This window comes from Hippocampus comes, unplaced genomic scaffold, assembly GCF_001891065.2.
Source record: "Hippocampus comes isolate QL1 unplaced genomic scaffold, H_comes_QL1_v1.1 scaffold21, whole genome shotgun sequence".
Classification (NCBI taxonomy): domain Eukaryota; kingdom Metazoa; phylum Chordata; class Actinopteri; order Syngnathiformes; family Syngnathidae; genus Hippocampus; species Hippocampus comes.
The window spans coordinates 1185062-1200492 of record NW_017805745.1 but is presented as its reverse complement, the minus strand read 5'-3'; the positions used below and the strand labels follow the sequence as shown (position 1 = coordinate 1200492).

At 43.7% G+C, this 15431-nt stretch overlaps 2 protein-coding genes across 4 annotated transcripts; one reads left to right on the top strand and one right to left on the bottom strand.

Moving 5' to 3' along the window:
* Positions 1-2210: 2210 nt before the first annotated feature.
* LOC109524605 (gastrula zinc finger protein XlCGF7.1-like) lies at positions 2211-4753 on the bottom strand. Of its 2 annotated transcripts, none has more exons than XM_019884593.1 (2): positions 4315-4753; positions 2211-3119 (listed from the first exon to the last, which is right to left on the bottom strand). In XM_019884593.1, exons 1-2 carry the CDS (start codon positions 4439-4441, stop codon positions 2365-2367), a joined length of 882 nt encoding a protein of 293 aa, XP_019740152.1. In that variant the 5' UTR covers positions 4442-4753; the 3' UTR covers positions 2211-2364. The 2 variants fall into 2 exon arrangements, with proteins under 2 accessions (XP_019740152.1, XP_019740153.1); XM_019884594.1 differs by lacking the exon at positions 4315-4753 and adding an exon at positions 3622-4017.
* A 230-nt stretch (positions 4754-4983) lies between these two features.
* On the top strand, positions 4984-8831 carry LOC109524561 (zinc finger protein OZF-like). 2 transcript variants are annotated; one of them, XM_019884529.1, is made up of 2 exons: positions 4984-5499; positions 7271-8831. In XM_019884529.1, exons 1-2 carry the CDS (start codon positions 5373-5375, stop codon positions 8575-8577), a joined length of 1434 nt encoding a protein of 477 aa, XP_019740088.1. In that variant the 5' UTR covers positions 4984-5372; the 3' UTR covers positions 8578-8831. The 2 variants fall into 2 exon arrangements, with proteins under 2 accessions (XP_019740088.1, XP_019740086.1); XM_019884527.1 differs by having other exon boundaries at positions 4986-5499; positions 7262-8831.
* Positions 8832-15431: the final 6600 nt, after the last annotated feature.

Sequence of the window (15431 nt, the reverse complement as noted above, 5' to 3'; positions counted from 1 at the left end):
TAAAACCCCCCCCCCCCCCCCGCCGAAAAAAACAACAAACATTTAAGAACAATAACGTACTTCGTTAAAGTCGCACCATGAGAGTTTGTGCAACGTTTGACTTCATGAAAGCATTTGTCTTTTTCTCTTTTTGTCCTGCAGGCGCCAGTGAAGTGTATCGTCATTCTGAGCAGCAGAAGCCCCATCCCCACCACATTCAAATGGATGACAAGTCAGTGCATCCTCGCATTAAGGAGGAGGAGCGGCCAGAGCCTCACCTCATTAAAGAGGAAGCGGAGTCAGAGCTCTCCTACATTAAGGTGGAAGTGCAGGAAGCCGACATCACCCATTTGCCATTGACGGTTGTCCTTTTGAAGAGTGAAGACCATGAAGCCAAGGCTCCCAGTGAGGTGAACCAAAGGGCGGAGGCTGCGAGCTGCAGCAGCTCAAGTCAGCACAGGCCCACTGAAGGAAATGCATCCCGAGCAGCCAGCCTCCTTGCTCCACTCTCAGATAGTGACTTAACATCACACTCCTCTGACACTGATGATGATGATGAAGAAGAGTCTGAAGGCGATATGACGTGTCACCCTGACAAGAAACATGTGGAATGTTCTCAGTGTGGGAAAACCTTCGTTTCAAAATGGGGCTTGAAAGCACACATGAGAATGCACACTGGAGAGCAGCCTTTTGGCTGCTCCCTTTGTGGCAAACGTTTCTCCATAAAGAAAAGCTTAATAAGGCACACAAGAACACACACTGGGGAGAAACCTTTTGCCTGCTCAGTGTGTGGTCATCGAGTGATTCAAGAGACCCATCTGATAGCTCACATGAGGACACACACCGGAGAAAAACCATTTGCTTGTCCGGTTTGTGCAAAAAAATTCACTCAGAAAGCGCATTTAAGAACGCATGCGAGAACACACACCGGTGAGAAACCTTTTGCCTGTGCAGTCTGCAAGTTCAGTTTCAGTGATAGTTCAGCATTGGTTCGGCACACCAAAAGACACACCGGTGAGAAGCCATTCACTTGCAATGTGTGCGAAAAGCAATTCTCCCGCAGGTATCTGGTTCACAGGCACAAGTGTTCTGTTGAGAAGAGCAGCGAAAAATGAAGCGTCAAATAAATTTCTGGAGAGAAACTCTCACTCTGTGCTGAGCTGTTCGAGTGTGGATGTAAGGATGGCAGGAGCCTCTCTTTGGTTTAGCCGTTTGAAGTTCAGTTTGGTTATTTTAAAGTGCATGCATGTAGTTCTTTGACTCAAAATTTGGGATCCCAAGTGCAAGAGTTTGATGTGGCACTTTAAAAGACAGATGGGGGCCCCTCACACAGTTCATCTGGAAGCTTCAATTTTAGGACTTGTCATGTAACTCTTCAGACTCAGCTCGACGGAAGACTTGAATTGACTGGATGCAGTTAAAATTCTGCATTTTCCATAAAGTTTGCCTTTTCTTTTTGCGCACGGAAACCTGGCAGGCAACCCCCTCAAGTATGCTACGGATTGTCTCGATTTTCTCACGGAAATCACTGAACGCAATGCGCTCACATTGATTGCTGAGGATGTTTGTGGAAAACAATCATGGCTCAAATTGCTCAAACAGTTTGAAAATAAGCAAAAATACTTGGTGGATGAATAGATATACAGTGTCATAACAAATATTTGCCCTCCGCCCCAAAAAATCTGCAGTTTGCCCACTTTAAGATCGTCAAATATAAATGCAATAACATAAGATATTGTGTACATATTCATACAATAATTCTGTGATTATATTCATATTTATTTGATGATATAAAATGTATTTTTAAATGACTGTTTTTCTTTTTTTTAAATGAGAATACAAACCAGATCCATCCAATCCGATCTGCTTTATCCTCACGAGGGAGCCTGGCGTGCAGGAGCTTCTCAGAGCTGACTTCGGAGGAAGCCGTAGGGCCAGAAGAAAACCCACGGGGAGAATATGCAAACTTCACACAGGAAGGCCGGAGCCATAATCGAACCCTGCAACCGGATTATGTATATCTTCACAAGGGGCAGGTTCTCAAAAAACAGAAACGTGGAGACCCGACTAGAAAAAACAACCACACTCTCTAGTGGCCGAAAGTAAAAGGTGCAAAAATCTGACAGCCATCCCCAGGTGGTCTCCCATCCAAATAGAGGCCCTGCAGTTTATTTGTTTGTGGCGCTGAATAGGAGAAGGACGACATTTAGGGCACTATAATACACACTGAATACTAGCAGAGTCTGAAGACTTATTTATTGAGGAGCACATATTGTACACTTTACAGCTAAACACAGGAAAGTCACTTGACAATTCATCATTCCCTGCTTGTTTCTCAAAAACTAATCTGAATGTCGTCCCTACCCTTTGCAACGGAATGCTTTCTCAACCAGTGTGAATTCTTTTGTGCTTTCTGAGATGCCCCTTCTGGGTGAATCTTTTACCACACAGTATGCAGGCAAAAGGTTTCTCGCCGGTGTGCGTTTTCGTGTGTTCTATTAAATGTCTCTTGACAGAGAATCTTTTACCGCAAACTGTGCAGGCAAAAGGTTTCTCCCCAGTGTGTGTACTGGCGTGTGCTATCAAGTACCGCTTTACGGAGAATGTTTTACCACAAAGTGAGCAGACAAATGGTTTCTCTTCAGTGTGCGTTCTCAGGTGATTGGTTAAGCTACTCTTTTGCGTTAATCGAAGGCCACAAACTGTGCAGCAAAAGGGTTTTTCCCCAGTGTGTGTTCTGATGTGAGTGTTCAAATGTCCCTGACGAGTGAATCTCTTCCCACAATCGGAGCAACTGAAAGCTTTCGTTCTCGTGTGGCTAACCATGTGCTTTTTCAAGAGAGACTCAAAGCTAAAAGTTTTGTCGCACTGAGAACAATTCCAGCGTTTGGTGACCATTCGACTTGCCGTGTCACTTTTAGCGTGTTCGTCGGCATCAGGAAAGTGTGAGGTTATGTGGGATCCTCCACAGCGCTCGCTTTCTTCGACATCATCTTCGCTCTTGACAATGACAGTCAGAGGAAAGTTGGTAATATCACTGTCGTCTTCTTCCTCTTTGATGTAGTGGGGGTCTGGCTCCTCTTCCTCATTCACGAGAGTGGGCTCGGGCTGCTCAGGATGACGACATTCTTCACTGACGTCTGTTGGACCCAAGAAAACAAACTTGGGTTGGTGAAGTTAGGTTTTGCTCAGTCAGGTGTCATGACTTTGATCACGTGTATTAATGTAATCCTCACTTTTTACACCACAAATAGCAAAAAAAAAAAAACCCAAAAAACAAAAAAAGCCCCACCCAAAGCACTTCTCATCTCAAGTCTCTTAATTGCAACGCTCCTTCGTCCTCGTTCCTCAAAACATTGAACGCAACTCGGAAGTTGGCGTCTTAATTATCTTCAACTCGCATTGAGGAGTTTCCACCAGTTAGCTTTAAAAAATCGGGGGATGTCTGATGCATCCTTTGTCGAAGTCTGTTAGCTCCTCACTGGTAACATTAAAACCGTCGTGTATCAGCTACACTGTCAACGATGCATGGCTTCAAATTAAATACGTAGTAGTTGCAATCCATATTTGTGTAATTTCTTCAGCATTGTAGTTTGAATATACATACTTTACTATGATTCTGTTCTATTTGAGGCAACTTACCCATGCCGCTGGCACTAACAGAGCCCCACAGCATCAAAGATGCTGGCTTTGGATTCAGATCAGTCCAGATGGCTCCTTTCCTCTTTGGCATGGAGGATACGACATCCACGATTTCCCAAAACAATTTGAAAGGTGGACCCGTCAGACCACAGAACGCTTCCACTTTTCCTCAGCCCATTTTAGATGAGCTCGGGCTCAGAGAAAACGGCGGCGTTTCTTGGTGTACAACAAACCTCACCCTGTTTTTGCTTGTGAATGACTGAGCAATTCAGGGCAATTCAGGGTACCTCCTTTTACACCCAATTACGGCCCCATACCTGTTCACTTGTGTGATGTTCCAAACAGGTGTTTGATGAGCACTCCTCCACTTTGTCAGTCTTTTTTGCCACCTGCCACAGCTTTTTTTGGAACATATCGTGTTGCAGCCATGAAATATTCAAGTTAATGATTATTTGCCAGTGTTTTAACATTAAATATCTTGTGTCGGCAGCGCATTCAAGTAAGAATGGACTGAACATGATTTTCAAATCATTGTATTCATGTTTAACACAACGTTGGGACTGGGTTTGCACATTCAAACGGCACTAGTGGCATCAACCAGGAGGCCAAACGTCACAAATGATTTTGAGAAATAAACACGGGAACATCCTTTCCCAAAGAAAGCAGATAAGTGAGAAGAAAATATTAAGTAACCTGCTCCGTGAGACACATCTTGAAGCTTTTGGAAAACAGCGTCCTGAAGTTGCCCTTGCCGCTCGTTCTCTTCTTTCGTTCCAGAAAGTCCCTCCTCGTAGTCTCTTTTTCCACTCTTTGCACACATTTCACATTATAACCACAAGGCTTAATGCATTCTTTCTGCTTAGTGATGTCTTCATAACAAACGCGTCTCTTTGTTAGCAGCAAGCAAAGAAACGTCAAATTCAGGCCAACTCGGCAAAGCTAAATAAGACGGGTCGCGAAATTTCAACGTGCATCAGAATAGCGCAACAACTGCATCTATGACGTTTCCTCCATCGAGATATTACTGGGACGTACGGTGGGAAACCTTAAATACTTTCAGTACAGATTCAGGAGCAATTGTAATTTAGTGAAAGCGCCTGTGATTATGCCCCACGTATGCGGAAGTTGTACGGCAACTCTACTTGGACAAATTCTGTTCCATGCGCAGCACCGCGGGAAAACATTTGCATAGAGTACTGTGGAACAAGTCCAATGAGATTTATAGGTAAAAAAAAAAAATCAACCATGTATCAAAGCATTACTAGACAGATGGGCGGACGGGCGGACGGACGGACAGACAGACAGAAGTATTTAGGAGTTTATTGTTGTTTTTCGGGAAAATCTTAAATATTTATGAATAAAGAGAACCATCATCTCGTTACCAAGGCAATGTTGCGAAATCTGAGGAGGGCAGTATTTCGCCTTGTCGCGATTACACTGCCGCTCCTCGAAAAGACGAAGAAGAAACAACCGAGCTTCTTTTCATCTTCATTTCTGAACAAGAACCGAACGCACCGAAGCAACAATACTATCCTTCTCATCATTTCTATACTGGAGTAAAACGCCATGAGTTAAATCTTGGTGTCCGGATGAACTCGTCTCGGTGCTCGTTGACGTTTTTCGACCTTGCTTAGCTTAGTTTAGCTAGCTTGGTTTAGCTTGCTAGCCGCTTCACAAAGAGTCGCGTTTGTTGACATATCGCGAAGCAGAGAGCAAGAGTGAGTGTAAAGGCTTGTGATTACCGCGTGAAAATGTGCGCCAATCGTGTGAAAGAAGAAGAGTGCGAGGAGGCACTTTCTGCAACAAAAGTACACGAGCGACAACGTCAACTACTGGACGCTGTTACCAAGAGGCCTCCAAATTTGTTACACGAAACAGGTTTGGTCTTCTCTTTTATCTTTTTTTTTCTCCAGTACATTATATTGAAGAGCATTCTCCTGTTTATTTTTAACGGAATCCTCGTTTTTGAAGTAGAACATCAGGCACTTTGAGGTGACATTGACTCTAACCAAGGCGGCATGGTGAACGTCTGGTTAGCACGTCCGGCTCACAGTGCAAAAGTGCAGGGTTCGATTCGGGCTTCCTGTGTAGCGTTTGAATGTTCTCCCCGTGCCTGCGTGGGTTTTCTCCGGGTACTGCGGTTTCCTCCCACATTCAAAAAACATGCGGGTAGGTTAATTAGACACTCTCAAATTGTCCCAGAGGTGTGATTGTGAGCGCGAATGGTTGTTCGTCGATGCGTGCCCTGCAATTGGCTGGCAACCAGTTTAGGGTGTATCTCACCCACTTCCAGAAGACAGCTAGATAGGCTTCAGCACACCCGCGACCCATGTGAGGGGAAGCGGATTAGAAGATGGATGAACACACTGATATCTACATTAAAAACCAAGGGTGTCCTCCCTTGATGCTGATGTGGAACCAAGAAGAAGGGGACAAGTTGTTCAAGCAGTAAACCAACAGATTAGGCACAAATGAGCATTCAATTGCTCCTCTTTCATTGTGTCAACAATCAACCCATGTCCAACCTGAGATCGTTATTATAGAAGTCTGTGTTCCTAAATAAGAGGTCAATGTCGAAAATGGTGAAATGTGCTGTCTATACAGTCTGTAACATGCATTTTCTAAGGTTACCGAGTGTTCAAGCTTACCTTCAACAAAGCGTTCAGAACAAACATAGATGTAGAGACGGGGTCTCTGGCCACAGTGAGCCAGCTGTGTTGAGCAGCGAAAGCCACAGTCTCCGTTTGTCCCTTGTCAAATCCGCAGTCTGCTATGCCTAATTCAAGATTGCCGCCGATACACAGAGAAAGAGACAAGTTGGACACACCATTTTAATGATTGCAACCCAAATCTGCACAGCATATTTAACATTGGTTCTCAATGCCATTTCCCTGTTAACAGAAGGACCAGGAAAAAGGATCTGTTCAAAGTCAAAAAGTCATATTCATTTGAGCATTGATGAGTACAGACAAGTAATCTTTGTGCTTTTAGCAAAACAAGACATTCACGTCAACACCGCCCGACCCCCTATTTTTATGACATCTGGAATGAAACACAAAGACTGCCAGGTCCTAATTTCAAATTTGAAAATCGATTGAGGCTGACCAAAACCTTGAATCACAAATCTGATCATCATGAGAAAAGGATGACTAATTCAACTATTTAAACAATTTAAAAAGAAAAAACAAGTGGCTGCATTCAGCTGAAAGTGTTTTAATATGGCACGTTGGATAAGCGAGGTCTTTTTAAATGAATACGTTGTTTTTCAAAGGCTCAGTCATTTACAAATCCATCTTAGAACATGCCAGCTAAGTCCACACAGGAAGGCCAGTGCCCGGATTGGAACCCACGACCTAACAACTGCGAGGCAGACGTGTTCACCAGTCAGGCCAGACCAGACGTCTCCTCACTCCAAGTTATCCCCTTTGCAAACATCATCAAAAACAAATCAAACCAGACAGACTTTGTGGGCTCGCTGCTTGTCTGAAAATTTGATCAGCTCTGCCATGACCAGCGTAAAACGTCTCTCGGACTGTTGTTGTTGTGTGCGCGCGCGCACACCTACTCTTCTTAGTGTGTTAAAGCACAGTGTTTTATGACTTGTTGATACCTGACCATGTGTTTGTCACATGTCCTACAGATGGCGCTGAAAAATATCTTCGTCCTGAGCATCAAAAGCCAGAGAACGCTTACGCTCAAGAGGAAGAGGAGTGTGCGCACCTCCGCATTAAAGAGGAAGAGCAGGAGGCTGATATCGGGCATCTACCATTGGCCTCTGTCTCTTTCAAGAGTGAAGATGACGAAGACGAAGGTCAGCATGAGAAGAACAGAGGGGTGCAGTCTCCAAGCAGCAGCTCGAGTCCACACGTGACAGCCAAAGGGGATGGAGAGCACTGCGGAGGAGCCCAAGCAGACAGACTGTTAGCACCGCTATCAGATAGTGACGACATAACTTCGCACTCCTCTGACACCGATGATGAACACGCTCAAGGTGAAAGAACATATCGTGATAAGAAGAAACACTGGAAATGTTGTCACTGTGACAAAAGGTTTGTTTTCAAGTCCGTTTTAAAGATTCACATGATGAGCCACACTGGAGAGAAACCGTTTGTCTGCTCAATTTGCGGCAAAAGATTCTCTCGTAGACAAAATATGACAACGCACACACGAATCCATACCGGAGAGAAACCTTTTGTCTGCTCAGTTTGTGGTAAAGGGTTCTCTCGTAGACAGTCTATGACAACGCACACAAGAATACATACCGGGGAGAAACCTTTTTCCTGCTCCATGTGTGGTAAAGGATTCACTGAACAGAGACATTTGAAAACACACACAAGAACACACACTGGAGAGAAACCATTTGAATGCACGGTTTGTGGTAAAAGGTACTTTGTCAAGAAAAGTCTCATGAACCACAAAATATCACACACTGGAGAGAAACCATTTCAATGTCCAGTATGCAGTAAAAGATTCACCCAGAAGGGATATTTAATGTTACACATAAGAGCGCACAGTGGAGAAAAACCCTTTGCCTGCTCTGATTGTGGCAAAAGATTCTATCTCGGGAGAGATTTAAGAAAGCACATGAGAACCCACACTGGAGAAAAACCTTTTGGCTGCTCTTTTTGTGGAAAAAGATTCACCGAAAAGGGAAATTTGGTGCTACACACGAGAACGCACACCGGAGAGAAACCTTTTGACTGTTCTGTTTGCGGTAAAAGATTCTCTGAAAGGGGAAATTTAATATTACACATAAGAACTCACACTGGAGAGAAGCCTATCGCCTGCTTAGTTTGTGGTAAAAGATTCTCTCACAAGGGACATTTAAGAAGACACACAAGGACCCACACTGGAGATAAACCATTTGACTGCTCAGTTTGCGGGAAGAGATTTTCCGATAAGGGAAATTTAAGAAGGCACACAAGAACCCATACTGGAGACAAATCTTTTGCCTGATCATTTAGCTGTAAAAGATTCACCGACTGAGGACAATTTGGAACACACACAGAAAAGATTTTCAAGATCACCCACTTGCGAGAGCCCATTCGTTTTCAGCGCGTGCGATAAAATATTCTCTGCAAATGATCACGTTAAGGGGCACAAATGCCTACAATGAAGCTCTAATTACATTTGAAAGAAACAGACTTTTTGTGGTAACACATAAAAGTCTGCTTGTGACCCTGAATAAAGTACAAGGTGTCAAGGAATGATCGTGTTCAGTATCTTTCTGTTTTCCTATTGCACGTTTGTTACAGCAAAACTTGATACTTGATGCATGACATCGACTCAGTGTGGGCATGGAGGGGATTTTAAACCAGGTCTCCACAACAGGGACTGTCCTGATGCACAGGTCTGGTGAAAGGCACAGAAAAAAAATCAGCGATTTTGAAAGCAACAGTTAACACTGCACCCTGCGTCATCTGAAAGTAGATTTAGATGGCAGCTCTGAGGATTCATCTACAGCTGGCTGCACACCGCAATGAGTGATTGGGAGAGAAGGGCTGTAGTCCCAATGGTCACTCTGTCACAATTCCTGTATGCCCCTTTCGGAAAGAGGAGAAATGGTCAGAACAACTGTTTTCTCTCTGCGATCCTCCAAGAGAGAGAAGATTCTGTGGCCTGACGAGACCAAAATGAAACTCTTTGGTGTGAATACCAGATGCCATGTTTGTCGTTAACCAGGCCCCACTTATTACCAGGTCAAAAGCATCTCTACGGTGAAGTATTGTGGTGGCGGCATCATGCGAGTGAGAGGTTTTTCAAGGGTCAAGAACTAGGAGTGCTTATGTACAGGGTGATTTAAACAATTTCCAAAAAAAAAAAAAAAACAGGTTATTTTCTTGACGCTGTTGTGTGTAGGACTTTTCTACAGTGTCAACGTAATTGACGTTGTTTTGCCCTTAATTAGCAATTGAACATTATTTCAGGACAATGTTGGATTGGTTTCATCAGAAGCAACAGTTTGTGACGGCAAATCGTCAATAAGTGACCACCCCCACCCTTCCCCAAACAGTCTGCAAAACTAGGATTAGGGTTTCAAAATAGGCTTTCAAAGTAGGGTTAGGTCTTCAAAGTAGTAATTCCAAACTACGGTGAGGGTTTCAAACCGAGAATCGGATTTCTAACTAGGGTTAGGGTTCCTCATCATGGTTTCAAACTAGGTTTTGGCTTTCAAAGTACAGATTCAAAGTCGGGTCAGGGTGTCGAAAGTGCAGTCTCAAAGTACCGTTAGAGTTTCCAGTTAGGGTTTCAAACTCTGGTTTGGGTTTCAAACTAGGGTTGTTCTCAAAGTGAGGTTTCAAACTAGGGTTACAGTTTCAAAGCAGGGTGAAGATGTAAAAGAAGAGTTAGGGTTTAAAAGTAGGGGTTCGAATTAGGGATCGGGTTTCCAATCAGGGTTTTAAACGAGGGTTAGAGTTTAAAAATAGGGTTTCAAAAATAGGTTGAGGGTTCCAGTTGGACTGCAGTGATCAAATGTTTTAGTATTTAGATCTCCTACTGAAATTAAGAATAGTCAGCTATTTGTATGAAAACTAGCTAACGCTCTGTCAGAGTTTTCTCGGACAAAGTTAAAGAAATGACTCGACACACAGGGAAAATTGTCTTCAATATCGACGGGAGCAGATCTCTGAGAGCGAACGATGGTTTAGTTGCTCCGTGATCACACTCAGAGCCCCCCCCCCCCTCCGTGAGTTAGAAATTTTGCAAAATACAAGAAAAACACTGCCCCCGATATTTGCATACCGCACCCCTGGTCCGGCCCCTCGGTAGTGATTGGTTATCTTGGTTTAAGCTTTGAACCACCGGTACGTTGGCGCCTTTCTGCCTGGTCTACACTGAATCATGTTGCAGATTTTGTGGGCGACAAATGTCGCCTGGGCGCGACGGGTGTTCTCAAATCGTCTTTTGTTGTTCAACCGCTGTTCCCGAATTATTCATTCCTTTGTGACCGAGTCTAGTCCTCTCTCTTCTGATCACCCACCCTCATTGACGTGCTAATTGTGGACTTCAACAGCCCTCCGCCCAGGTGGCCGGTGCCTTTGTGCACAGGCATTTGGGGGTGCTGGATACGCACCCAAATTTAATGAAACTTTAAACATGATACAATTTTGCTCATAGATTCCTCTAACACGCTCTCTCTCGCTAATTATATGTAAAAAAAATTAAAAAACAATCCTCATCTCACCCCTCAGGTCCATCCCCCATTCAGCTCGGGTCCTCTACCAGAGGCCAGGAAGCTTGAGGGTTCTGCGCAGTATCAGACTGAGATGTCCGATGTTGTTTCCGGGATCTGCTGCAACCACTCATCTAGTTTGGGGGCCACTCGCGGGCCGTGCATTCAACCTTAGGCCTTCAGTGGCGTCACATACATACACAATACAGGCTGGTCAAGCAGCATTTAATTTCAGGAGCATTTAAAACCGTCAGGTATGTATTCCAAATTAAGAGCAGGAAACTAAATTTACAGATATTGTCAAAAATAAAAGGATGATTTGAAAATACGAAATAAAATGCCACCCAAATTACGCTGTGTGATCTTAAACAAGTCTTTCCAATAAATTGCGCAAAGTCGCAGTTTCATATAAGACACCAACCAAACAATAACAAAACAAACTATTCTTTGAAAAGAAAGTTAACAGATCATTTGCATTTTGAGAATAGGCTATACAACAGCAAATAACTGAAAATGTTGAGCAGCTGAGATTGAACAAACTTTAGTGCACGAAGGTGACCACAATGCGCCATTATAAATTGCAGGTGAGCAGATTTATTTGATACATTTTTGTATCGTTGTCATTTTATTTCGTTACCATTAATTTAATACTAACGAAATAAAATGACAAGAAGAAATGTAAAATAAAATCCATTTACTCACCAATGTAGTTCTCCACAGCGTCTGCTTATTTGAAAATAAAGTCGATCCTCCTTTCTTTTCTCAGGAACACTTCAGTGGCTCTGTTGTACAGTTTTCCTGTTCGTTTCAGGTCCATCAGCAAGTCCTTTTCAATCGACATGGAAGCCAATGCTGAAAGCCGTTTTTGTCCGGTTGTGTTTCTGGCATAAGTTTGAATGCGTTTTAACGCTGAAAATGACCGCTCAACAGATGCTGTGGACACGGGGATCGTAACAGCCAAACAGGCCAGTGTGTAAAGTTGTCCCATACTCCCACTCAGATTTTTGCTCCGAAGAAAATCATGAAGATCAGCTGGACTTCTCCCTTCAAAATCAACCATGCCATACATTACAGTCAGTTCTGTTTTAAGACGGGGAAGATCAAATAATGCTCCGTGGCTCCGTGTTAAGCTGGAGAAGGCTGTTTGTGGAAATTTTTTCCTGTATGTCTGAAAGTGCTGAGGGTCGAAGGGAGAGAAACATCAGTCTTTCGTGGTCCTGAAATCGAGTCCGTATCTGGGAAAGAATGTTGTCCAGAATGCTGGTATGGAGACGTTGGTAGTGTGCGCGCGGGTCGTCTTGTGCCGCGCCCTGGCCTCTGCGCACGCTTGGAGCACCTGAGATGCGCACTGTTTCTTCGTATATTTCACTGAATTTGTCCCTTGCTCGCTCAACTGTGTCACAAAATTCCTTTACCCTTGCCATGCAAAATTGCACATCCAATGATTTTGTCTGAAGTATTCCAAAAAGCACATCAGCATACTCAAAAATCCCATTGAATATGTTGAGCAAAAAACAAAATTCAAAATCACCCAGACGTGCAGTAAATCCATCGGCAGAAAGCACAGTGTCCTGATCATACTCATCGTGGTGCTCCAATATGTGATCAAACAGCTCCTTCAACGAAAGTCTCTTCTCATAAACTGCATTCACCAATCTTGATGTACAGTGCCACTGTGTTGGTGCAATCTGAGGAAAACGCCGCTTGCATATGTCGCCTAGTAGTTTAGTGCGCTTCGGAGATCTGGAGAAGAATGCAGCGAGGCCATTCAAATTGGCTAAAAAGACCTTACACTCTTTAAGCTTTGAGGCCCCTTGCATCAGTACTAAATTCAGACAATGTGCATAACAGTGAATGAATAAGGCCATAGGTGCCTTTTCTTTCACTTTAGCCTGCACGCCATTCAACCCGGATGCCATTACCACTGCGCCGTCATAACACTGTGCCACAATTTTGTCCAGAGAACATTCATATTCCTCAAATAAATTGAAAATAAGAGCGGCAATGTCATCAGCTCGTTTGCCACTGGTTACATCCTCAAATTTTATGAAACGCTCCTTGACACCTGTGTCCGTCAGATAGCGCAGGACGAGTGAAAGCTGTTCCGTGTTACCCACGTCCGTGGTTTCATCAACCATCACTGCGACAAAAGGGGCTTTTTTGATCACCAGTTTGATCTTGTCTGCCATCACTTCAGCAATAGCATAAATTAGGTCGTTTTGTATTTTTCCGGATGTCCCAGTAAAGACCCTGTTAGTTGTCAGGTGGTAATGCATTTCTGCGTCATGTTCTGCAAGAAAAGAAATAAGTTCCACGTAGTTACCTCTATTTAAGGGCTCGGCCCCTTCATCGTGCCCCCTGAATGAAAGTTCCTGTTGACCCAAAAACATAACACAATCCATCAGTCTTTTCAACACGTCCCTATTTTTTTTTACTTTTTCATTGTGGAGCTCCGTCTCCCGGCGTGCCTGTTCACTGAGCGGCAGATGTACGCGAGTGTCCCCAAACGTTTTTAAACGCACCGTAGCTTGTAAGTGCCCAGCCGTGCTCTGATGTTTCCTTGCTGCCTTGGTAAAACAACTTAAATTGGCAAATCCAGTGTGGCTCCAAACACCACGTCGGTCAGTTGCAAGCAATAGGCATTCCCAGCAGTACAATTTGCAGCGTTTCTCAGAGGCTGTGAGCCACGGGTACCGTTCATAATTGCTCGTCTGAAAATGACGGACAAACCCTTTTCCTCGCTGGGACAGACTAGCTAGCGTAGGAGTTGGGCGACCTCTTCGCACAATATCCAGCTTTTCGTGGAAGGCCCGTCTTGAAAATTGTGTGGAAAGTAGTTCTGCTACCAGATCAACGTCAGTGTGACATTTCATATCACCTTCAGCGTGTTCATCCTCATCCGTGTCAGAGGAGCGTGACGTGATGTCATCACTATCTGATCGTGGAGCTAACAGGCGGTCTGAATTGGATGCTTCAGAGTGGTCTCTGTCAACCTCTGTAGGGTGATGACTGAAGCTGTTGTCTGGAGAATCCGCCCAGCTTTCCTCCTTGCTTTGACTTGGGTGAAGCGATGACCTCTCACCTTGGTCTTCACCAGCTTCACTCTTCACAACACCAATCAATGGAAATTTGATGATTTCAGCCTGCTGCTCTTCCTCTTTAATGAGATGTATCCCTGGCTCCTGCTGCTTTGAATGATGATATTCTGTTTTGACATCTCCAGGAGACAAGAAGAGAAACATACACAGTTTGGTAAAGTTGACTTATTTGTTGCAGATTATTGTTTCTGGTTATGTTTTTGGCAATGTTAATCAGGAAATTTTGTAATTATGAGATTGAAGAATTGGGTTGCACAGTACATCGGTACTAAAAAACAAAATGACTGATTTCCGGTGCTTTCAACACGATATAAACAAATCAGCTGAGAAACAAAGTGGGCTGTGCAGAGGTTGCAAATCACCAAACAGATTTGGCTCCTGGCTACATATGGAGACTAAAATATCTCAAGAAAGGAACAATTACTTGGAGTAATAATGCAAGGTCAAGTCAATTAAGAACAGACCTTTGGCTGATTTGAACAATAAGCAACAATTAACTTAACATACACTACAGATTTCTGACTGGGAATTTTGAGAAACGTGGTTGTGATTTAGCTAACTCCAGAACTAAATGTGGGTGTGAGCAATAACAACAAAGATGAATTTGATATTTTCAAGGCACGGTCCAAGAAGCGCCTGTTTGTTTGCGTCATGGTGGAGGGGTAAAAGAAGCACACAAACCTGTGGGAAACGCATCCTGAGGCTGCTTGAAAACAACGTCGAGTTCTTGACGTTGTCGCTCGTTCTCTTCTTTTACACAAAGTTCCTCCTCGTACTCTTCTTTGACACTCTTTGCACACATTTTCACAAGATAATCACAACACGTTTAGCGGCGTGCTGTTAACAAAGACGTGCCTTCGCTAGCAGCTAGCAAGCTAAGCTAGCCCGAGAAGCTTCAACGTGCGCCGACAAGAGTAAATCAAACCACCAAGATTTAGTTAATGGGGTTTTGCTCCAATAAAGTACCAATCAACGTACTGTGCGCAGGCTTTCGTATGTTCGGGTGGAATTCCTTGGTGAAGCGTGTGGTAATGCAAACTAACATGAAAGTCAAGTTTGCAAGAGAAGTCGTAGTTAGCCACGGGTCGAATCCCTGAAGCGTGTGCCGAGTTATCTCGATGAGTGGTATATGAATGGGGAGTCGAACCGCGTGTTGATGACGTCAGTGATGACGTTTGCCCCGCGAAGGGGGTGCACCACGTGACTGATTCAGAAATTGATACGTTAGGTTCGAGTGTTGTTCGAAATAAAAACGACAAAGAAAAGCTATGGATTCCCCTTCACATTTTGTGGTTTCGGGTTCCTTATTGTTCTACTTTTTGGCATTTGATTCAACGAGCTTCTTTTTTGCGATGGAACCAGCAAGAAAGAGGAGATATTCCCCTGTTTGGGAGCACTTTGAGGCTCAAAGTAAAAACTCTGCAAAAAAAAGAAACCGTCTGAGTCCAAAAACTTTGGATAAAATATTGTTTTTAAATAAAAACGAATAAGCACTTTATTTTACGTAATATTTCACATTTTCACTTGTTACATAAGCA